Genomic DNA, 25,018 nt, shown 5'->3' with positions numbered 1-25,018 from the left:
TCCGTATAATTTGGACTAGTGAGACAGTTGACATTAAGTATGCCACGCAAGGGATTTGAAAGTGATATTTTCTGAAAATAAAGATGCAACAGAAATAAACAACATGCAGATTTTATAAAAATAAACAATCAAGATATGAACTTCTATCTTAATATTCTCTCACTATTTTACTAGCAAGTCACGTGACACCCTCAATACATGAAACGGAAGTCTCCAGCAGACTTCTAGTGGGGATCGGGATCCAATCAGCATCTTAGTGTAACCTCGAGCGACTCGACAAATCACACTAAGCCCGAAAGGTGGGCAACTCTTGCCGATCACAACTTCTTGTGATTCCCGTCCTGTTCGGCCTCCAAATCACCATGGTCTCGAGGGACTTGATCAACTATGATGTTCAGTTAAGTCAACACCATCATTACAAGATGAGTCTAATTTGATGATATACCCTCGAGAGACTCGACCAAGCACACCATATCCTTAGATCACCGGTGATATCTCTATATCGTAGGCAAGATAACGAATCACGATATAGGTGAGCCTCGAGGGACTCGACCAACTCAACCTACACCGAGAATCGATCCCTACCTATAATGATAGAAGGCCACGTGGGTCAATCTAATTGCCTCACGTTTACTGACTTAATATTATCAAGAGAGAGGTTTCTTTGATTTGGTCTCCTAATATGACATGTCACATACATACATATTTAATATATATCTACATCGCATGTAAATATATATATATATATAAATATCTAGTAAGTGTATAAACAATCACACATCACATTAGCAATCACACTATATGATAATGGACCACAGCCTAATGTGATCAGGTCCAAGCCAGTGGGCCTATTCACTTACATCAAGATCTATGTATGCAATGGTATATCTCCATGCCTTGTGATTGTTTATCTTGTCCACATCGGTTCCGTCGGCATCTCGATGCATCTCCATGCATCGCAATTGTCTATCTCGTGGGTCCCGCTATCGCTTCCACGCTCTTATTGCGTCTTCTCGTGTGATTACAACTTAATCATAGACACGCAGACCTGACAATAAACGAGAAATATAATGGAGGCTCACAGACCACAATAATAATAATCACAAGTATACACATCACACGGTCCATGATCATCTGTCCACACATTATACATCACATGTATAAATTATCATAATGTAGGACTACTAGATAATAATAAAAATAATTATATTCAATTAAACTTTTTAATAAAATAATATTTTCAGAAATCAAGGACATGTAGGGAATATTTTAAATTCTAAGGGGTATTTTCATATATATGCAATAAGTAATATAAAGTGATGTGCCATCAGTAAGTAATATAAATTCAAGGACATGTAGGACATGTATATGTATATATATATATATATGCAATAAGTAATATAAAGTGATGTGCCATCACTCACGTGATTGGCTTGCAGGGCACATATGACTAACAAGAACAATATTCTTGAGTCTTCAACCTAAAAACTGACTTGTTCTTCAAGGCCTTCATTCCCTTTGGTAGTTGCACTAAATCATATATGTGGTTCTTCTGAAGAGCATATATATCTTCTTGAATAGCAACAAACAACTTCTTTTTTTGCTCACTTTTAACTACTTATTGGTAACTCTCTGGTTCACCTACATCAGTAAGCATCACATACTCATCTGTATAGTATCTTCTAAAAGGTTGACGTTATCTAGAAGATCTTCTCAACTGAGGTTCTACAGGAAGTTGCTCTCTAATTTCTTCTTGCTCAACATGTCTTGCAGGTAGATTAACATCGGACTCTACACCATCTTCCTACATATCTCCCTCATCACCTTGATATACTAGAGGAGTAACTAGGTCACAATCTGCTAATCATTCTATAGAAGTCTTGGCTGGTGCCTTCTTCTTCAAATCTTCAAAGGTTTGATCCTCAAAGAAGATTACATCTCTGCTTCTAAACACCTTCTGTTTTTTTGGATCCTAAAGCCTGTAACCAAACTGATCATGTGAGTAGCCAAGAAAAATATATTATTTAGTCTTACCATCCAGCTTGGACCTCTCATTGTCTAAAATATATGCAAATGCATGACAACCAAACACTCTCAAATGCTTGTAGGAAACATCTTTCCCTAACTATATATGCTCTGCAATATCACCATATAGGGTTGTACATGGTGACAAGTTAATCATATTAACTATAGTCCTCAAAGTCTCATCCCAAAACTTTTTAGGTAGTTTGGCATATGAAAGCATGTATCTGATCTTTTTTATGATGGTGCAGTTCATTCTCTCTGCAATAGCATTATGCTGAGGTGTACCAAGAATTGTCATCTCATGTTGGATGTCATGTGACCTGCAATAATCATTAAATAATCCTATGTACTCATCATCATTATATGATCTTATGTATTTCAATTGTCTTTCTGTCTCCCTTTTAACTCTAGCATGAAGCTTTTTGAAGACATTAATAATATGATCTTTGGTCTTCATAGCTGTTACGGGAAGTAACTTTTTGAGCCGTGGCCTCGGGGCCGACGCGGCTCGGTTCGGGGGTCCGGATGTCGGGGATCTCGGGCACAGCTCCTCGGGGTCTCCCGACGGCCTGGCACCGTGGTTCGGGTCGGGAGATCGGGTCGGCGGTTCGGGTCGGGAGACAACTCCGCCGCGGCTTCAGGAAGGGGCAACATCGTCTCGCACCTGCACATAGGTCGGGCCGGGAGCTCGGCCCGACCCCTCCGACGATCAAATTAGAGAGAGATGTGGAGGGGATTGTGGATGAGGCAGAAGAAGAGCCTCTCAGTGTTTTGTGTCTGAATGCGTCCCTGGCGCTTAGGACTCAGGGGTATTTATAGAAGAGGTTTGATGTTACCTGTCGTGTCCGTTTGCAGGGGCAGGACAATACCTCACGTGGCGTCTGACATGGCCACTGGGGTCGCGTGGAGAACCGGGCTGCCGCAGGGTATGGGCGAGCCTCGGTCGGTGCGCTCCCGCGCCTCGGTCAAGCGCACGGAGCTACGGCTGAGGTGGTTGGCTAAGGGCTGGTGACGTCGGCGCACGTCAAGTCGGCGTAAATGCTTGCCTCCCCGGGCAGTGTGTCCACCTGGCGTGCTGACGTGGCACGCTGCCATTTTTGCCCTTATCATATTTCCCCCCCGAAAGGAGCTATGCGTCGGTTGTCACGTAGGGGAAGTCCGATGCATGGCTTCTGTCTTCAGGTAGGCTGGCCGTGTGGACGCAGTTTCAGGGAGATCGGAGCCGCGGGGGCGAGGAGCACGACGCAGGCGGGTGAACCGCGCAGGCGCGGCTCGGGAGCCAGGGGCCGAGGAGCACAATGTTGGGAAATCATAGGGGGCGACATCATATGCGCAGCGGAAGAACAAGAAAACAAAAATCCCCGATTCCCAAAAAGATGTTCATCGTCGTGCGAAGATTGGTGCGCAAAATCCGCAAAAACACAAAACTGCGTATAGAGATTGTGTTACCTAGGGAGATCGTATATCCCTGTTTCCTTGCAGATCCTTAGGAGAGGGTGAAGGAGGTCAAGCGTCCTCCTCTCTAGCGGTGATCCACACAGCAGGGTTGCGACGACGCTCCTCAAAACTCCAGGCCTACTCTGAGGTGGAGAGGGAGAGGAGAATAGGAAGGGCAAGCAAAGACTCTAGCCTATGAGGCTGTGAATCCCTCCTATTTATAGAGATCCCGTGTCAAAACCCTAATGGGTCCTTTCCCTAGTGGGTATTGGATCTGCATCCAATAAGACAAGGGCTCCGTCGGATATCTCATATCCGAACCTCTACTCATCGCAATGCCTACCATATGTGTGTGACCCTCTAGGCCCAATATCGAGCTGGCCGTGAGTCATACCTGTCAGAACTCCTTCTAACTCAGTGAATTATTATCTCTGTAATAATTCACTCGACTCATCGACTACGGAAGTACTAGGCCACTACGCCGTAGTCCCCAAACGATACAGGGGAATCCAATCCATTGGACCTGTCTGTCCTCAGTTACCATGTACCTATAGTCCCTCATCCATCTAATATCCCAGAGACCGTATATCGAGCATGGTGCTGTCAGACCCATACGGTTTCTACTCGAGTCTCGCTCTAATCGGATTCTCCCGGAGAACTCTTTCTCTCTCAACCCGAATGACCCTGGCCAGGGATTTGTCTGAGCAAGAACACATGGGATATTCCTCTCATGATACCGAGAGTGGATGATCCTTTATCGACACTCAATAGCCCTCGTAAGGTCGACTACCACTCCCAATGACCAGCTGTACTAGATCTGGGAACAGCCAAACCTATAAGTCTGGTATCAAAGAGTGGAGCACTCATACAGGACATCCTTGGTGTCTCAAGTCTAAGAACCAGATACACCACTAGGACTACGGAATCGTTGTCTGACAATAAGGCATCATCAACCATCCAGCATTCCGTAAGCGGATCAATCAGTGAACTCATTCTCCAATGAGCACCTGTATTGTATCCCTAGTGTCCCTACACGAGCAGCTATGAGACCAGCTGCATCCATCATATGGACGGGTATACAGCACACCAGTCTATCCGGTTATCACGATGTCCCTCTCGAGTAACCTATGACCGGGATTATTTAGGATATGTGTTTAAAGGTGAATCGATCTCATTATCGTGATCTCATCACGATCCGATTCCCATTGCACAAATCCAAGGACATCACAATATATATGCATTTATGCAATAGTTATAAAGTGATATACGCCAAAATATAATAAGCAAAAAGATTATATATCAAGTCACACGTGCTATCACTCACGTGATTGGCTTGCTGGGCACTTATGACTAGCACACAACGCAGGCGGGGTGACCGCGCAGGCGTAGCTCGGGAGCCGGGAACCGAGGGCCGAGGAGCACAGCGCAGGCGGGGTGACCGCGCAGGTGTGATCTTGGGATGGCGCGGAGCCGAGGGCCGAGGAGCACAACCCAGGCGGGGTGATCGCGCAGGTGTGATCTCGGGATGGCGTGGAGCTGAGGGCCGAGGAGCACAGCGCAGGCGGGGTGACCGCGCAGGTGTGATCTCGGGATGGCGTGGAGCCGCGGGCCGAGGAGCACAACGCAAGCGGGGTGACCGCGCAGGTGTGATCTCGGGATGGCGTGGAGCCGAGGGCCGAGGAGCACAGCGCAGGCGGGTTGACCGCATAGGTGTGATCTCGGGATGGCGCGGAGCCGAGGGCCAAGGAGCACAACGCAGGCAGGGTGACCGCGTAGGTGTGATCTCGGGATGGCGCGGAGCCGAGGGCCGAGGAGCACAACGCAGGCGGGGTGACCGCGCAGGTGTGATCTCGGGATGGCGTGGAGCCGAGGGCCGAGGAGCACAACGCTGGGGTGACCGCGCAGGTGTGGTCTCGGGATAGACTTGACCGAGGTGCTTAGTGCAGGTGGGCTGCGGCCGAGGTGATGGGTTCGGGCGTAATGTGACCGAAGCGATACTTGTCTTTCGATTAGCGTTAGGTCGTTTTGACCGATCGTGCGAGCGCGGGCGGCCTGTCGCCTTTCGCTTGGGAAAGGTCAAAGGGCCGTGCTTTTCGGACGTCGTCGGTTTTCGAGGTTGATATGACTAGGGGCTTCGTACTTCGTAACGCGTCGTAATTAAGGGCCGCACCGGCTGAAGTTATGGCGATGCGACTTTTGCATCTTCGCAGCGTGGCTCAGGAGAGGAAAGGTCGCCGTTTCGGCGGGAAACAGGCTATAAGTAGCGCTCCGTCGGTCCCTTTCACTTCTTGGTACCTACTTCTGCTTCAATCCCTCCTTTGGGTGTCCTAGTCCGGCTCTTCTTCAGCCGCCCTTCCTTCCCAAAAATTCGGTAAGGATGGCTTCCCCTCCTTCGTCCCCTCCTTCTCCGCCTCCTCTTCCCGGTGCCGCCGGTGAGGAGGTGGCATTGGCGAGCTCTCGCTCGTCGTCCGAGGAAAGGGCCACAAAAGCCCTTGAATCGCTTATGTGGTCGCACGACCTCGACTCCACCGTGAGCGAGTCGTCACTCGGCCTCCTCCGGGACCACTACGGTATCCCGGCGGAGTTCACGCTCATTGCCCCTGAGCCGGGGCAGCGGGCGTATGACCCTATACCCAAGGGCTTCGCCCTAACAGTAGACGCCTTTGAGGCCGGGCTGCGCCTTCCGTTCCACCCCGTCATCACCGCCTGCGTCTCGTGGTGGCGTATTTCCCCCTCCCAGATGGCGCCGAATTCTTGGCGCTATCTGGTGGCGTTCCTTGGGGAATGCTATTATGCCCAGATCACCCCGAGCCGGTCCCTTTTCCTCTCCTGTTTCCGTCTATCCAGAGGGTCGGGGGGCTATTACTTGTCCGCCCGACCGGGTTTCCGTGTCAGTGGGGCCCCTTCCAGCAACAAGGGGTGGAAGGAGCGCTTCTTCTACGTTTGCCATCCGAGGAGTTGGAGTTTCGGGCTCCGGTGGGCGGCGCGCGCAGTCGATAATACTGCCCCGACCCTGGACGAGGGGGAGCTCCGAGCCCTTCGAAGATTGAAGGAGATCCTCCCTTCTTCTCGAGTCATCCGAAAGATGACCGAGGCGTGGCTGGTCGAGGCAGGCTTGAGCCTAGTACCTCGAGGTATGCCCTGAGAAGGTGGCGGTGGGCCTTCAAGTTTTGCTTTTCTTCTTTTTTCCTTTTGGGATACTAACCGAGGTCATTGTGTTTGTGTAGAGATGGTGAACCTTGCCGTGGTGCGTGGAGGGTGCATTTCGTCCGCCGCATCTCCGCGGCGCCAGGTCGGCACGAGCGTTGGCACTAGAGAGGCGCCGGTGGATCTCGAGGACGCCCGTCCTCGAAAGAAGGCCAAGGTCGTAGCTTCGAGGAAACCGACTCCCCCAAGGGCTCGGGAGAGCGCAGAGGCGGCAGAGGCGGCGGAGTCGGGCTCGCGCGATAGGCGAGGAGGGCGAGGTAGGGGCGAGGCAGGCCCGAGCAACGTGGTCGCAGGAAAGGCGCCTCGGGAGCCCTCGATCCGGGACTTGTGTCGTCTTCCGGCGGGTCCGCCGAACGACTTCTACCATGCACGCCTGATGGGCGAACTTTCCGAGGGCCAACCTTCTGACCGGTTGGTAGCCCGGTGGGGGGGGCTGACCCGCGGGACCCGGGTCTGGGCCGACGGGGAGACTGCGGCCGCGTTTGTCCGAGGGGGGCTGCATCCTGATCTGGCCCGTGAGATGTACACTCTGCCATCCGACGTCCTGTTCGGGAAGTCGGTGAAGTCGCTGTTGTGGGTAAGTGTTCTGCTGTCGGCTTCCTGCTTGTGGTGCTCCCGAGGGTCGTTCTGACTTTCCTCTTGCAGGGCCAGCACTATGCGATGGCACTGGCAGACCGGGTCCGCGACGCGGGTCGGGCCCTTGGAATTCTGTGCGATCGCAACGCCGAGCTGCGCAAACAGCTCGAGGAGGTGCGGGCCGGGGCGGCTCCGGAGGCGGTTGCGGCGGCCGAGCAGCGCTCCTCGGAGCTCGAGGAGGAGGCGATGCGTCTCCGAGCTGAGGCAGGGGCGGCCGATAAGCGTTCGTTGGCGCTGGAGGCCGAGGTCCTTCGCTTAAGGTCCGAGGCGAAGGTGGCCGAGGAGGAGAAAGGCAATCTCCGGGGACTCCTGGAGGGGGCACAGTCAGAGGCTCGTCTGGCCCGAGACGAGGCAGTCGTCCTGACCCAGCGGCTGGAGGGCGCACTGGCTGACGTGAAGGGGGCTTCAGAAGCCCTGGCGGCCGAGCGGGAGAGGTGGCCGGAGAAAGAGAAGGAGATAATCGAGGCTTATAAACAGTCCCCGGGCTTCCAGCTCGGGCTGGCTAGGTCGGGGCAGGTTACCTACGAGTATGGGTACCGAATCGCCCTTGGCCGGTTCCAGACGAGCCATCCCGGGCTAGAAGTGGAGGCGGATCCGTTTGTCTCGCATCCTGAGGATTTGGATGTGGACATGCCGGAGGAAGTTCCCTTCGATGATGGCATGGGAGGATTTGACGGTTAGGGCGGCCTGGAAGTCAGCTTCAGCCGAGCAGCTTCCGTATTTTGTAATTTTCGTGACCTTCGGGTCTGGTTGCGTTTGTAGCCCCTTGCTTTGTAAAGAAAAACCTCCTCCCAGTACGTCTTCTGTCTCGAAAGTTTGTAATCCCATGCTTCGTAAATAAAAGAGTCTTTTTCCAGTGTCTTTTAAGCTCTGAAAATTGCACAACTTCAACTCGGGGCATTGGCCTCAGACGAAGAACCTTTTAAGGTTCTGGACGTTCCATGTCCTCGGCAGGGAGGAACCGTCCATCGTTGTGAGTCGATAAGTACCTGGTCGAACCACGCTAGTAACCCGGTAAGGTCCCTCCCACTTGGGGGCCAGCTTCCCCCTCGTTCGGGTCGGGTTGCTAACTTCGGCCCTTCGTAGGACTAGATCACCTAACCTGATTGGCTTGGGTCGCACCTTTCTGTTGTAGACCCTTGCGACGGCTCTTTGGTGAGAGAGGGCCTTTAGGTGTGCATCGGCGCGTCGCTCCTCGAGCACGTCGAGGTTGGCGCGAAGTCCCTGGATCGAGGCCTCCTGGTCATAGCAACTTGTCCGAAGCGTAGCGACAGTCATCTCGGGTGGTAGGACGGCTTCGGTTCCGAAAGTCAGGCTATAGGGGGATTCTCCGGTCGCAGTCTTGGGGGTGGTGCGCAGTGACCACAGTACGCTGGGGAGCTCGTCCGTCCAGGTCGATCGGGCCGCGGACACTCTTCTTCTGAGGCCATCCAAGATGGATCGGTTGGTTACCTCGGCCAACCCATTAATCTGAGGGTGGGCCACCGAACTGAACCTCAGTTGAATGCCATGACCGGCGCAGAATTCCCGGAATCTCGTGCCGGCGAACTGAGGTCTGTTGTCGGTGACAATGACTCTGGGCAACCCGAACCGGGTCACAAGGTTTTTCCAAATGAATTTCTCCATTTAGTGTTCCGTTGTCGTGGCCAGTGGCTCAGCCTCGACCCACTTCGTGAAGTAGTCCACTCCTACGATTATATACTTTCGCTGCCCAGAGGCCGGTGGAAAGGGGCCGAGGAGGTCCAGTCCCCACTGGGCGAACGGCCATGCGCAGTTGATGGGACTGAGGGGGACCGCAGGGTGTCGGGGCGCGCGGGCGTGTTGCTGGCACGAGCTGCACCACTGTACGTGAGCTTTTGCGTCTCGACACATGGTTGGCCAGTAGTAGCCTTGGCGTAGTATCTTGTGCGCTAGGGTCCGCCCGCCAATGTGTTCACCGCAGATCCCCTCGTGAGTTTCAGCCAGGATGGTCTGGGCTTCGTCAGGCTCCAAACACCTCAGGAGGGGGTAGGTGAAGGATCGTCTGTAAAGCCGGCCACTTTCCTCGGTGTACCACGCGTGTGTTCGGCGCAGACGCCGAGCTGCGACTTCGTCGAGGGGGAGGGTCCCATCTCGCTTGAAGCTCAGCAGCTCTTGCACCCACGTGGTCGGCGCGCCGCCCGGGGCCGTGGTTGCCACCTCGATGGCGCGAGCGGGAAGCTCCTCTATCTCCGGCCATGCTTCGGGGGTTCGTCTCAACGCCAGCTTAGCGAGCGCGTCGGCTCGTCCGTTTTCCTCCCTCGGAACATTAGATAATGTGAAGTAAGGGAACTTTGCGGTTAGATCCCTTACCCGCGCCAGATATTTGGCCATGGTCGCATCACGAGCTTCGTATCCACCGCTGAGCTGTTCGACCACGAGTTGCGAGTCAGTGAGGACGTGTATTGCGACCACCTGCATTTCGAGGGCCAGCCTTAATTCGGCTAGGAGCGCTTCGTACTCCGCCTCGTTGTTGGTGGCTTTAAACCCGAAGCGGAGGGAGCGTTCGAATGAGCGTCCGTCGGGAGCGAGAAGGACCAGCCCAGCTCCGACACCCCTTGAGCTAGCCGAGCCGTCCACGTGTAGGGTCCAAGCCTCAGGAGTTCGCTCGAGGTCTTTGTCCATTGGAGTCAATTCCACGATGAAGTCGGCTACCGCCTGGGCCTTAATGGCGGTTCTGGGCACGTAGCTGATATCATGTTCTCCGAGCTCCACCGCCCATCTGAGGAGCCGTCCTGCAACATCGAACTTTGTTAAGATCTGTCGGAGGGGCTGGTCGGTGACGACTTCCACCGAGTGCGCTTGGAAGTAGGGGCGCAACTTCCGAGCCGAGAGCACCAGGGCGAGTGCGAGTTTTTCTATCGGCGCGTAACGCTCCTCAGGTCCTTTCAGGACATGGCTGACGTAGTAGATCGGGAGTTGTGCGCCGGAGCTTTCCTTGACGAGGACGGAGCTAACTGCGTGCGGGGAGGCCACCAGATAGAGTCCCAGCTTCTCACCGGGAATGACGGTGGCGAGTCGAGGGAGGCTGGCCAAGTGCTGCTTTATCTGTTTGAAAACCTCCTCGCATTCCGATGTCCATTGGAAATTCTTCGGGTCTTTGAGCGCCTTGAAGAAAGGGAGGCAGCGATCGCCCGATCGGGCGAGGAAGCGAGACAGGGCGACGAGTCTACCGTTGAGTCGCTGCAGGTCTTTAACTGTTCGGGGGGACTGCATATCGATTATTGCCTGTACTTTCTCTGGGTTGGCGTCGATTCCTCTCTGGTGTATAATGAACCCTAGGAACTTCCCGAAGGTGACGCCGAAAGCGCACTTCGTGGGGTTGAGCCGCATGCCGAATTTGCGTAGCGTGGCGAAGGTCTCGGCTAGGTCGGCAAGGTGTGTTCCGGCCTTTCTGCTTTTCACAATCATGTCGTCCACATAGATTTCCATGTTCCTTCCAATTTGGGGGGCAAACATCTTGTTTACCGTCTTCTGGTATGTGGCTTCGGCGTTTTTCAACCCGAACGACATGACCTTGTAGAAGTATATCCCCTGATCGGTGAGGAAGGTCGTGCTTTCCCTGTCTTCGGGCGCCATCCTGATCTGGTTGTATCCTGAATAGGCGTCCATGAAAGAGAGGCGCGCGTGCCCTGCCGTCGCGTCGACCAGCTAGTCGATCTTCGGGAGGGGGTAGCAGTCTTTAGGGCACGCATCGTTGAGACTGGTGTAGTCAACGCACATCCTCCAGCTCCCATTGTGTTTTTTCACGAGAACTACATTGGACAACCACTGAGGATACTTGGCCTCTTCTCTGAAGCCAGCCGCCAAGAGCCGGTCCACCTCTTCTCGTATGGCACGTTGCCGGTCAGGTGCGTGGCGCCGGGGCTTTTGCCTTACCGGACGGGCGTCAGGTGGGATGTTGAGATGATGCTCTGCGACCTTGGGGTCGACTCCCTTCATGTCCGATGGAGACCAGGCGAAGATGTCGGCATTTTCCCGCAGAAGACCGACGAGCTGTTTCCGTTCCTGCTCGGGCAGCTCGGATCCGACCTTGACCATCTGATCCGACCGTGCTTCCCATAAGGGGACGTCAATAGTGGACCCCCTCGGCTCAGGGTGAGGGGCCGGCTTTTTTGCCTCCCGGGGATCTTCTAGAGGCGCCTCTCCCCTGGTCCTCTTGCCCAATGAGACGGAGGTAAGGTAGCAGCGCCTGGACTCTTGGGGGCTTCCGGTGACTTCCCCGACTCCCTCCCGTGTCGGGAATTTGACGGTCCGGTAGTAGGTCGAGACGACGGCTCTGACCTTGTTGAGGGTCGGCCGACCAAGTATGGCGTTATACGCGGTGGGAAGGTCGACCACTAGAAAAGTGGTCATGACAGTCTTTGATTTCGGCGGGGTCCCCAGAGTCAGAGGTAGGGTAATGGCTCCCAGAGGTGATATCGAATCTCCCGTGAAGCCGGTGAGCGCCGAGCACATTGGGCTTAAACTTTCCTTGGCTAGGCCCAACTTCTGGAGGGTGCCAAAGTAGAGTATGTCAGCCGAGCTCCCCGTGTCGACCATGATTCTTCTCACTTGCGCGTTGGCTACCCTGGCCGATATTACCAGGGCGTCGTCGTGGTTGTTGGGAAATCGTAGGGGGGGGCGACATCATATGCGCAGCGGAAGAACAAGAAAACAAAAATCCCCGATTCCCAAAAAGATGTTCATCGTCGTGCGAAGATTGGTGCGCAAAATCCGCAAAAACATAAAACTGCGTATAGAGATTGTGTTACCTAGGGAGATCGTATATCCCTGTTTCCTTGCAGATCCTTAGGAGAGGGTGAAGGAGGTCAAGCGTCCTCCTCTCTAGCGGTGATCCACACAGCAGGGTTGCGACGACGCTCCTCAAAACTCCAGGCCTACTCTGAGGTGGAGAGGGAGAGGAGAATAGGAAGGGCAAGCAAAGACTCTAGCCTATGAGGCTGTGAATCCCTCCTATTTATAGAGATCCCGTGTCAAAACCCTAATGGGTCCTTTCCCTAGTGGGTATTGGATCTGCATCCAATAAGACAAGGGCTCCGTCGGATATCTCATATCCGAACCTCTACTCATCGCAATGCCTACCATATGTGTGTGACCCTCTAGGCCCAATATCGAGCTGGCCGTGAGTCATACCTGTCAGAACTCCTTCTAACTCAGTGAATTATTATCTCTGTAATAATTCACTCGACTCATCGACTACGGAAGTACTAGGCCACTACGCCGTAGTCCCCAGACGATACAGGGGAATCCAATCCATTGGACCTGTCTGTCCTCAGTTACCATGTACCTATAGTCCTTTATCCATCTAATATCCCAGAGACCGTATATCGAGCATGGTGCTGTCAGACCCATACGGTTTCTACTCGAGTCTCGCTCTAATCGGATTCTCCCGGAGAACTCTTTCTCTCTCAACCCGAATGACCCTAGCCAGGGATTTGTCTAAGCAAGAACACATGGGATATTCCTCTCATGATACCGAGAGTGGATGATCCTCTATCGACACTCAATAGCCCTCGTAAGGTCGACTACCACTCCCAATGACCAGCTGTACTAGATCTGGGAACAGCCAAACCTATAAGTCTGGTATCAAAGAGTGGAGCACTCATACAGGACATCCTTGGTGTCTCAAGTCTAAGAACCAGATACACCACTAGGACTACGGAATCGTTGTCTGACAATAAGGCATCATCAACCATCCAGCATTCCGTAAGCGGATCAATCAGTGAACTCATTCTCCAATGAGCACCTGTACTGTATCCCTAGTGTCCCTACACGAGCAGCTATGAGACCAGCTGCATCCATCATATGGACGGGTATACAGCACACCAGTCTATCCGGTTATCACGATGTCCCTCTCGAGTAACCTATGACCGGGATTATTTATGATATGTGTTTAAAGGTGAATCGATCTCATTATCGTGATCTCATCACGATCCGATTCCCATTGCACAAATCCAAGGACATCACAATATATATGCATTTATGCAATAGTTATAAAGTGATATACGCCAAAATATAATAAGCAAAAAGATTCTGTATCAAGTCACACGTGCCATCACTCACGTGATTGGCTTGCTGGGCACTTATGACTAGCAATCTCCCACTTGACCTAAAGCCAATCACCTATGTGTCTGATCCCCATCAGACCCCTGTGACGCTCAAAGACAAAATGAGACAACGGCTTTGTCAGTGGATCTGCAATGTTATCTTCGGATGGAACTCTTTCCACTGCTACATCTCCTCGGGTTACGATCTCTCTTATAAGCTGGAACCTCCTCAGAACACTTCTGATAAGACCCGGGTTCCCTTATTTGAGTAATCACCCCATAGTTGTCGCAATATAAGGAAGTCGACTTGTCGCTATCTGTATCGACTCCCAAATCTGTGATGAACTTCTTCACCCAGACTCCCTCCTTTGCTGCATCTGATGCAGCAATGTACTCCGCCTCTGTGGTCGAGTCAGCAGTGGTATCTTGCTTGGAACTCTTCCTGCACACTGCTCCTCCATTCAAGATGTACACATACCTTGAATTCGACTTGCTATCATCGACATCAGACTAAAAACTTGAGTTAGTGTAGCCTTCAACCTTAAGGCTATTACCTCCATATACTAGTAAAAGATCCTTAGTCCTTCTTAAGTACTTAAGGATACACTTTACTGCTTTCCAGTGCTCCAAGCCTGGATTCGCCTGATACCTACTCGTGACACTCAGAGCATGCGCTATATCAGGCCTAGTACATAGCATGACATACATGATAGACCCTATTGCTGAGGCATAAGGTATCATATTCATGTTTGCCCTTTGGAATTTTCCATGCCAAACCTTTTGACAATGGTTTTTATGTACCTGGACTGGGACAAGCCAAGCATCCTCTTGGATCTATCTCTATAGATTCTAATCCCCAAGATATAGGATGCTTCCCCTAAGTCCTTAATGGAGAAGTGTCTAGATAACCAAGTCTTTACAGTGGATAGCATTCCTATGTCATTCCCAATGATGAGGATGTCATCCACATATAACACCAAAAAGCTAATAGCGCTCCCACTTACCTTTCTGTATACACAAGGCTCATCTTCGTTCTTAACGAAGTCATAAGATCTGATTGCCTCATCAAATCTTATGTTCCAACTTCGGGAAGCTTGCTTTAGTCCATAAATGGATCTAAGCAACCTACACACCTTATCTGGGCAGTTCTTGGACACGAATCCCTCAGGTTGCATCATATACACCTCCTCCTCCAGGTTCCCGTTGAGGAATGTGGTTTTCACATCCATCTGCCAGATCTCATAATCATAGTGTGCTGCAATAGCCAATAGAATTCTGATGGATTTTAGCATTGCTACGGGTGAGAAAGTTTCGTCGTAGTCAACACCTTGCCTTTGACGATACCCCTTAGCCACTAGCCTTGCTTTATAGGTCTCTACCTTTCCATCTACTCCGATCTTTTTCTTAAAGATCCACTTGCAACCGATGGGTACAATACCTTCGGGTGCATCGACTAGGTTCCAAACCTTATTGGAGTACATAGAATCCATCTCAGAATTCATGGCTTCTTTCCACTTCCCGGAGTCTATACTCATAATAGCCTCCTCGTAGGTCTGAGGATCAATATCCTCTACATCCTCTGCTCTAATATGTCCCACATATCTCTCAGGAGGATGGGATACTCTATCAGACCTACGTAAAGTTGAAACTTGTGTATTAGATACCTGAACAGACTCGGGCTGTAGAGTGGTGCTTGAGCTTGGTTCTCCAACCTCGCTCAATTCTATCATTCTCCCACTGTCTCCGTCAAGAATGTGTTCCTTCTCAAGGAACACTGCTCTCTTAGCTACAAAGACCTTTTGGTCCTCGAGATGATAGAAATAATACCCACAAGTTTCCTTGGGGTATCCCACAAATTTGCATCGCTCTGTCCTTGATTCTAACTTATCGGGGTTGTGTCTTTTAACATGGGCAGAGCAGCCCCAAATCTTAACAACCTTAAGATCAGGCTTCTTCCCTTTCCATATCTCATATGGTGTAGACACTACCGACTTAGTTGGAACTCTGTTCAGAAGGTAAGCTGCGGTTTCTAGGGCATATGCCTAGAATAAGATGGGTAGGTCAGCGAAACTAATCATGGACCGTACCATATCTAATAGCGTACGATTCCTCCTTTCAGAGACACCATTGAGCTGAGGTGTATAAGGAGGTGTCCATTGGGATAATATCCCATGGTCCTTGAGGAAGTGAGTAAACTCTGTACTTAAGTACTCACCTCCTCGATCTGATCGAAGAGTTTTGATACTCTTTCCAGTCTAGTTCTCCACCTCATTCTTATACTCTCTGAATTTCTCAAAGGCCTCGGACTTGTACTTCATTAAGTACACATATCCATACCTTGAGAAATCATCAGTAAATGTAATGAAGTAGGAGTAACCTCCAATGGCATGAGTTGACATGGGTCCACATACATCACTATGTATCAGTTCCAACAACTCAGTGGCTCTCTCTCCAGTTCCACTAAATGGAGAGTTGGTCAGTTTTCCACGAATGCAAGGCTCACAAGTTGCATATGACACATAGTCGAATGGATCTAGATATCCATCATTTAGCAACTTTTGAATCCTTCTTTCATGGATGTGACCTAGCCTACAATGTCACAGGTATGCACTGTTCAACTCATCTTGTTTCCTTTTGGACACATTTATATTCATGATATGTGGAGTGGTGTCTAACATAAATAAACCATTATGCAATGTTCCTTTCGTGATGATCTTATCATCTAATAATATCGAACAACCATTGTTCTCAAAAACAAATTTATATCCACTAACTGTTAAACATGAAATGGAGATAATGTTTTTGATAATAGAAGGAACAAAATAACATGCATCTAATGCAATAAAAGCTCCACTAGGCAGATGTAGGGCGACCTCGCCAACAGCTAATACAGCAACTTTTGCTCCATTACCCATCTTGAGGTCCATCTCGCCTCTCTCTAGTCTCCTAGGCATTGCTAGAACCTGCAACGAATTGCATATATGATAAGCACTACCGGTATCTAATACCCATGTGTTATCATAAGAGTCTGACAAATGGAGACTGATCATGAATGTACCTGAAGCTTCATCAAGCTTTTGTTTCGCCCTTTCTGCAAGGTACTCTTTGCAGTTTCTCTTCCAGTGCCCATCTTTACCACAGTGGAAGCACTGGCCTTTGTCCTTTGTTGGGTCTTTCTTAGCAACCTTTGCTTTACCTTGTTTGCCCTTGCCCTTTCCCTTCTTAAGGGACCTTTCTGCTTTCCTTTTCTTTCTGGTCTCACCAGTGTAGAGAACTGGCTTCTCTTTCTTAATAGTACTCTCTGCCTCCCTCAACATATTGAGGAGCTCTGGGAGAGTCACCTCAAGCTTGTTCATATTAAAATTCATTATTAACTGTGAAAAGGAATCTGGTAGGGACTGAAGCACAATGTCCACACACAAGTTATCCTCTAGGACCATTCCTAGACCTGTGAGTTTCTCTATCCACTCAATCATCTTTAGGACATGGTTCTGAACCGGTGTCCCCTCAGTCATCCTAGCGCGGAAAAGGCTCTTGGATATCTCATATCGTTGAGTCCTTCCCTGTTCCTCAAACAATTTACGGACATGTAGGAGAATGGATCTGGCATCCATCTTTTCATGTTGTCTCTGTAACTCTGGAGTCATAGAGCCCAACATATAGCACTGAGCAAGAGTGGAGTCATCAATGTACTTCACGTAGCGAGCGATCTCATCCTCGCTTGCCCCTTCTTCGGGCATAGGCATCACTGTATCAAGGACGTACACGATTTTCTCCGCTGTGAGAACAATTCTCAAGTTACGGAGCCAATCCGTATAATTTGGACCAGTGAGGCGGTTGACATCAAGTATGCCACGTAAGGGATTTGAAAGCGACATTTTCTGAAAATAAAGATGTAGCAAAAAATGAATAACATGCAGATTTTGCAAGAAATAAACTATCAAGATATGGACTTCTATCTTAATATGCTCCCACTATTTTACTAACGAGTCACGCGACACCCTCAGCACGTGAAACGGAAGTCTCCGGCAGACTTCTAGTGGGGATCAGGATCCAATCAGCGTCTTAGTGTAACCTCGAGGGACTCGACCAATCACACTAAGCCTAAAAGGTAGACAACTCTTGCCGATCACAACTCCTTGTGATTCCCGTCCTGTTCGGCCTCCGAATCACCATGGCCTCGAGGGACTCGACCAACCATGATGCTCGGTTAAGTCAACACCTTCGTTACAAGATGAGTCTGATTTGATGATATACCCTCGAGGGACTCGACCAAGCATATCATGCCCTCAGGTCACCGGTGACATCTCTATGTCGTAAGCAAGATAGCGAATCGCGATATAGGTGAGTCTCGAGGGACTCGACCAACTCAACCTACACCGGGATTCGGTTCCTACTCATAACGATGGAAGGCCACGTGGGTCAATCTAATTGCCTCACGTTTACCGACTTAATATTATCGAGAGATGTTTCTATGATTTGGTCTCCTAATATGACATGTCACACATATGCATATTTAATATATATCTACATCGCATGTAAATATATATACATATCTAGTATGTGTATAATCAATCACACCAGATAATCATGGACCACAACCTAATATGATTAGGCCCGAGCCAGTAGGCCTAATCACTCACATCAAGATCTATGTGTGCAACGGTGCATCTCCATGCCTTGTGATCGTCCATCTCGTCCTCGTCGGTTCCGTCGACATCTTGATGCATCTCCATGCATCACGATCGTCCGTCTCGTGGGTCCCGCTATGGCATCCACGCTCCCGCTGCGCCTCCTCATGTGATTACAACTTAATCATAGGCACGCAGGCCCGACAATAAACGAGAAATATAATGGAGGTTCGCAGACCTCAATAATAATAATCACAAGTACACACATCACACGGTCCATGATCATCCGTCCACTCATCATACATCACATGTATAAATAATCATCATCATGTAGGACTACTAGATAATAATAAAAATAATAATCAACTGAACCTTTTAATTAATTAATATTTTCTGAAATCAGGGATATATAGGGAATTTCTCAATTCCTAAGGGTATTTTCGTAATTTGGACAAAAGACAGAAACTGGAATTTCTCAAATTCCGAGGGGCAAAACTGTCTTTTGCCCAGAAAACCCTAATACCCTTTGCCCTTTTTGCTGCTGCCGCCGCCGCCACCCTGCCGGCGGCGGCCTGTGCGGCGGGGCGAGGGCACTGCCCTCGCCTGCAGGCGGCACGCCCGCTGGCGGCGATGCCGCTGCGGGTGGGCGCCCCCTTCGGGCGCCGCTGCCTCCGCAGACGGTGTTGTACCGCCGGGCGGCCGCCCCTGGGGGGGGTTTCGCCCGCGGGAGTAGCGGCGGCAGGCGCCGCTTCCTTTCGGCGGCAGGCGCCGCTTCCCTGCGGTGCCTCTGCCCGTGGGTTGCCAGCCCCGCCAGCAACAAGCCTGCTGCAAGCAGACCGCCGACCGGCTGCTGCAGGCACAGCGCTTGCGCATGCGCCGGCGCTGTGCTGCCTGGCTGCGGCTGCAGCTGCGGCTGCCGCTGCAGGTGGCTGCAGGTATGCAGATCGAGGGCAGCAACTGTTGCTGCCCTTCCTCGCTTATGCGTCAACGATTTTGACGTCAATATTCTTCCTAAACACAACACACGCAGTTCAAAACCAATCATTCGCACGAACAACCTGGCTCTGATACCACTGTTGGGAAATCGTAGGGGGGGGCGACATCATATGCGCAGCGGAAGAACAAGAAAACAAAAATCCCCGATTCCCAAAAAGATGTTCATCGTCGTGCGAAGATTGGTGCGCAAAATCCGCAAAAACACAAAACTGCGTATAGAGATTGTGTTACCTAGGGAGATCGTATATCCCTGTTTCCTTGCAGATCCTTAGGAGAGGGTGAAGGAGGTCAAGCGTCCTCCTCTCTAGCGGTGATCCACACAGCAGGGTTGCGACGACGCTCCTCAAAACTCCAGGCCTACTCTGAGGTGGAGAGGGAGAGGAGAATAGGAAGGGCAAGCAAAGACTCTAGCCTATGAGGCTGTGAATCCCTCCTATTTATAGAGATCCCGTGTCAAAACCCTAATGGGTCCTTTCCCTAGTGGGTATTCGATTTGCATCCAATAAGACAAGGGCTTCGTCGGATATCTCATATCCGAACCTCTACTCATCGCAATGCCTACCATATGTGTGTGACCCTCTAGGCCCAATATCGAGCTGGCCGTGAGTCATACCTGTCAGAACTCCTTCTAACTCAGTGAATTATTATCTCTGTAATAATTCACTCGACTCATCGACTACGGAAGTACTAGGCCACTACGCCGTAGTCCCCAGACGATACAGGGGAATCCAATCCATTGGACCTGTCTGTCCTCAGTTACCATGTACCTATAGTCCCTCATCCATCTAATATCCCAGAGACTGTATATCGAGCATGGTGCTGTCAGACCCATACGGTTTCTACTCGAGTCTCGCTCTAATCGGATTCTCCCGGAGAACTCTTTCTCTCTCAACCCGAATGACCCTGGCCAGGGATTTGTCTGAGCAAGAACACATGGGATATTCCTCTCATGATACCGAGAGTGGATGATCCTCTATCGACACTCAATAGCCCTCGTAAGGTCGACTACCACTCCCAATGACCAGCTGTACTAGATCTGGGAACAGCCAAACCTATAAGTCTGGTATCAAAGAGTGGAGCACTCATACAGGACATCCTTGGTGTCTCAAGTCTAAGAACCAGATACACCACTAGGACTACGGAATCGTTGTCTGACAATAAGGCATCATCAACCATCCAGCATTCCGTAAGCGGATCAATCAGTGAACTCATTCTCCAATGAGCACCTGTACTGTATCCCTAGTGTCCCTACACGAGCAGCTATGAGACCAGCTGCATCCATCATATGGACGGGTATACAGCACACCAGTCTATCCGGTTATCACGATGTCCCTCTCGAGTAACCTATGACCGGGATTATTTATGATATGTGTTTAAAGGTGAATCGATCTCATTATCGTGATCTCATCACGATCCGATTCCCATTGCATAAATCCAAGGACATCACAATATATATGCATTTATGCAATAGTTATAAAGTGATATACGCCAAAATATAATAAGCAAAAAGATTCTGTATCAAGTCACACGTGCCATCACTCACGTGATTGGCTTGCTGGGCACTTATGACTAGCAGTGGTGGGGTCGCTCGGCGGCTCCGGTTGGGAAGGTGATCTCGAGTTCAGGCTCATGCCTCGAGGCTTCGTCGGGGGCGGTCCAAGCATATGCCTTCCTGCCCGACATAGAACTTCCTCCGGATGCGGGGCCCCCGGCTATGACATCGATGTGTCGCTCAACCGGGCCCTCCAGACGAGGAGACTGCTCTTTGCTCGGCTGAAGGTATTGGCCGAGATGGCCTCTGAGGATGAGCTCCTCAATTTGTCTTTTTAGCTCGTAACACTACTCCGTGTCGTGCCCGTGTTGTCGATGAAATCGGCAGTACTTCGAGCGGTCTGCGAGCTCTCGCGGGTTCTTCATCGGGTGGGGGTCTTTGAGCAGCCCCTTCCCCCTTTCGTGTAGGAATATCTCCGTCCGGGAAGAGGTCAAGGCGGGAAGAGGAGGCCTTGGGTCAGGCCTGTCCAACTTTTGCCGGGAGGTGGTGCTAGTCATAAGTGCCCAGCAAGCCAATCACGTGAGTGATGGCACGTGTGACTTGATACAGAATCTTTTTGCTTATTATATTTTGGCGTATATCACTTTATAACTATTGCATAAATGCATATATATTGTGATGTCCTTGGATTTGTGCAATGGGAATCGGATCGTGATGAGATCACGATAATGAGATCGATTCACCTTTAAACACATATCCTAAATAATCCCGGTCATAGGTTACTCGAGAGGGACATCGTGATAACCGGATAGACTGGTGTGCTGTATACCCGTCCATATGATGGATGCAGCTGGTCTCATAGCTGCTCGTGTAGGGACACTAGGGATACAGTACAGGTGCTCATTGGAGAATGAGTTCACTGATTGATCCGCTTACGGAATGCTGGATGGTTGATGATGCCTTATTGTCAGACAGCGATTCCGTAGTCCTAGTGGTGTATCTGGTCCTTAGACTTGAGACACCAAGGATGTCCTGTATGAGTGCTCCACTCTTTGATACTAGACTTATAGGTTTGGTTGTTCCCAGATCTAGTACAGCTGGTCATTGGGAGTGGTAGTCGACCTTACGAGGGCTATTGAGTGTCGATAGAGGATCATCCACTCTCGGCATCATGAGAGGAATATCCCATGTGTTCTTGCTCAGACAAATCCTTGGCCAGGGTCATTCGGGTTGAGAGAGAAAGAGTTCTCCGGGAGAATCCGATTAGAGCGAGACTCGAGTAGAAACTGTATGGGTCTGACAACACCATGCTCGATATATGGTCTCTGGGATATTAGATGGATGAGGGACTATAGGTACATGGTAACTGAGGACAGACAGGTCCAATGGATTGGATTCCCCTGTATCGTCTGGGGACTACGGCGTAGTGGCCTAGTACTTCCGTAGTCGATGAGTTGAGTGAATTATTACAGAGATAATAATTCACTCAGTCAGAAGGAGTTCTGACAGGTATGACTCACGGCTAGCTCGATATTGGGCCTAGAGGGTCACACACATATGGTAGGCATTGCGATGAGTAGAGGTTCGGATATGAGATATCCGACGGAGCCCTTGTCATATTGGATGCAGATCCAATACCCACTAGGGAAGGACCCATTAGGGTTTTGACACGGGATCTCTATAAATAGGAGGGATTCACAGCCTCATAGGCTAGAGTCTTTGCTTGCCCTTCCTATTCTCCTCTCCCTCTCCACCTCAGAGTAGGCCTGGAGTTTTGAGGAGCGTCGTCGCAACCCTGCTGTGTGTATCACCGCTAGAGAGGAGGACGCTTGACCTCCTTCACCCTCTCCTAAGGATCTGCAAGGAAACAGGGATATACGATCTCCCTAGGTAACACAATCTCTATACGCAGTTTTGTGTTTTTGCGGATTTTGCGCACCAATCTTCGCACGACGATGAACATCTTTTTGGGAATCGGGGATTTTTGTTTTCTTGTTCTTCCGCTGCGCATATGATGTCGCCCCCTATGATTTCCCAACAGGTGGTGGGTTGCTGGTGTCGGGGCGGCTCCGACTTGACTTTTCTGTGCTCTTCTCGCCTTCCCACCATCCAGGTTTCTGCGACGATGAACTGGCTGGCCCGTTGGAGCATCTCAGGGACCGCGACGGGGGGCCTTTCCACGAGGGACCAGAAGAACCTGGAGGGCCGCAGGCCGGTCATGAAGGCCTGCATCAAGAGAGAGGGGTGAGCATCCGATAATCCACGGATCTGCGTCGTAAACCGGTTCACAAAGTGAGAAAGGGGCTCATCCTCCTTCTGGTTGAGCCCCAAGAGCAACGCCATGGATGGTTTTGGTCGGGAGTACGCTAGGAAGTTAAGCTCGAAATCCTTGGCGAGCTGGTCGAAGGAGGCGATGGTCCCTGGCTTCAGGGTGCAATACCACGCGCGGGCTGGCCCTCGCAAGGTCGTCGGGAACGCCCGGCATATCAGGGCGTCTGAAGTCCCGAATAGCGCCATCTGGGCCCGGAAAGCGGCCACATGGTCCGCGGGGTCGGTTGCGCCGTCATACGCGTCCAGGGCAGGGAGGCGGAAGTGCGGCGGGATCGCCTGATCTTGTATTTCGGGGGTGAACGGAGATCCTTGGTGACCGTCCGTCCCGAGTTCTCCTTTTGACTTGCGAACCTCCTGTTGTACCTCGTCCAACCTTTGACTGACGAGGCGCAGTTGGGCCCGTAGGGCGTTCGTCGAGTCAGCAGTCGGGGCCTCGGGCTCGGGGCGGCTCACCGTGCCCTCGGCTTCCGTGCTCCCCGGTCGGGTTGTGGGGTTTCGAGGTGAGCCCGGAAGTTCTAGGGGTGGTGCGTGGGTCCGGGCGAGGGCCTCCTGTTGCTGCGAGGGCCTCGCCGCACGCGGAGGGGTTCGTTGGGAGACAATGGTCTGCACCATGCTTGTCAGAGTTCGGACCTGGTGGGCGAGGTCATGAAAGGCCTCGGGCGACACTTGCGGGGAGTCGGCGGGTGCGTCACCAGGGGGTGACAAGCCCGGGTCGTTGAATAGTCACCAGTAGTGTTCTGATACCGCTGCGGGGCGTTCACTGTGGGTCTCGTCACGCCGTTCCCCCAAGGCGGGGAGCTCTGCATTTGAGGATCCGCCGGGGTGAATTTGTTGATCGCTTGACATTTGGACCGCCCTCCTTCTAGCGCCAATCTGTTACAGGAAGTAACTTTTTGAGCCGTGGCCTCGGGGCCGACGCGGCTCGGTTCAGGGGTCCGGATGTCGGGGATCTCGGGCGCAGCTCCTCGGGGTCTCCCGGCGGCCTGGCACTGTGGTTCGGGTCGGGAGATCGGGTCGGCGGTTCGGGTCGGGAGACAACTCCGCCGCGGCTTCAGGAAGGGGCAACACCGTCTCGCACCTGCACATAGGTCGGGCCGGGAGCTCGGCCCGACCCCTCCGACGATCAAATTAGAGAGAGATGTGGAGGGGATTGTGGATGAGGCAGAAGAAGAGCCTCTCAGTGTTTTATGTCTGAATGCGTCCCTGGCGCTTAGGACTCAGGGGTATTTATAGAAGAGGTTTGATGTTACCTGTCGTGTCCGTTTGCAGGGGCAGGACAATACCTCACGTGGCGTCTGACATGGCCATTGGGGTCGCGTGGAGAACCGGGCTGCCACAGGGTATGGGCGAGCCTCGGTCGGTGCGCTCCCGCGCCTCGGTCAAGCGCACGGAGCTACAGCTGAGGTGGTTGGATGAGGGCTGGTGACGTCGGCGCACGTTGAGTCGGCGTAAATGCTTGCCTCCCCGGGCAGTGTGTCCACCTGGCGTGCTGACGTGAGGTTGGCGTGGCGTGAAGAACCAAGCCTGAGTTAGGTGTTAATGCGCCTCGACCAGTGTTCCGGCTCGGTTAACCGAGTGCAGTTGCGCCAATCGAGGCATGAGGCGTCGACTGACGTCATGGTGTGTCACATCACCATTTTTACCCTTATCATATTCTCCCCCCCGAAAGGAGCTATTCGTCGGTTGTTGTACGAAGGGAGACCGATGCATGGCTTCTGTCTTCAGGCGGGCGAGCCGCGCGGACGCGGTCTCGGGGAACATGGAGCCGAGGAGCTGAGGAGCACAACGCAGGCGGGCTGGCCGTGCAGGCGTGTCCCGGGTGGCGTAAAGCCGAAGAGCCGAGGAGCACGACGTAGGCGGGCTGGCCGCGCAGGCGTGGTCTCGGGTGGCGTAAAGCCGAAGAGCCGAGGAGCACGACGCAGGCGGGCTGGCCGCGCAGGCGTGTCCCGGGTGGCGTTAAGCCGAAGTGCCGAGGAGCACGACGCAGGCGGGCTGGCCGCGCAGGAGTGGTCTCAGGTGGCGTAAAGCCGAAGAGCCGAGGAGCACGACGCAGGCGAGCTGACCGCGCAGGCGTGGTCTTGGGTGGTGTAAAGCCGAAGAGCTGAGGAGCACGACGTAGGCGGGCTGGCCGCGCAGGCGTGGTCTCGGGTGGCGTAAAGCCGAAGAGCCGAGGAGCACGACGCAAGCGGGCTGAC

At 51.8% G+C, this 25,018-nt stretch overlaps 1 protein-coding gene across 1 annotated transcript; it reads right to left on the bottom strand.

The window, feature by feature from the left end:
* Positions 1-20,569: 20,569 nt before the first annotated feature.
* LOC135626031 (uncharacterized) lies at positions 20,570-23,435 on the bottom strand. The gene is made up of 2 exons (XM_065131219.1): positions 22,599-23,435; positions 20,570-20,839 (listed from the first exon to the last, which is right to left on the bottom strand). Exons 1-2 carry the CDS (start codon positions 23,433-23,435, stop codon positions 20,570-20,572), a joined length of 1,107 nt encoding a protein of 368 aa, XP_064987291.1.
* Between the last annotated feature and the right edge of the window lie 1,583 nt (positions 23,436-25,018).

The sequence above is a fragment of the Musa acuminata genome, chromosome BXJ2-10 (genome assembly GCF_036884655.1).
Source record: "Musa acuminata AAA Group cultivar baxijiao chromosome BXJ2-10, Cavendish_Baxijiao_AAA, whole genome shotgun sequence".
Classification (NCBI taxonomy): domain Eukaryota; kingdom Viridiplantae; phylum Streptophyta; class Magnoliopsida; order Zingiberales; family Musaceae; genus Musa; species Musa acuminata.
The sequence above is the reverse complement of the archived record's forward strand: the minus strand, read 5'-3'. Positions and strand labels throughout refer to the sequence as shown.

Coding starts and splice junctions, on each gene's coding strand:
- LOC135626031 (XM_065131219.1), bottom strand. CDS start 23,435: ATGGTGCAGACCATTGTCTCCCAACGAACCCCTCCGCGTGCGGCGAGG. Junction 20,840..22,598: donor TCGTCGCAGAAACCTGGATG/GTGGGAAGGCGA, acceptor GACACGGAGTAG/TGTTACGAGCTAAAAAGACA.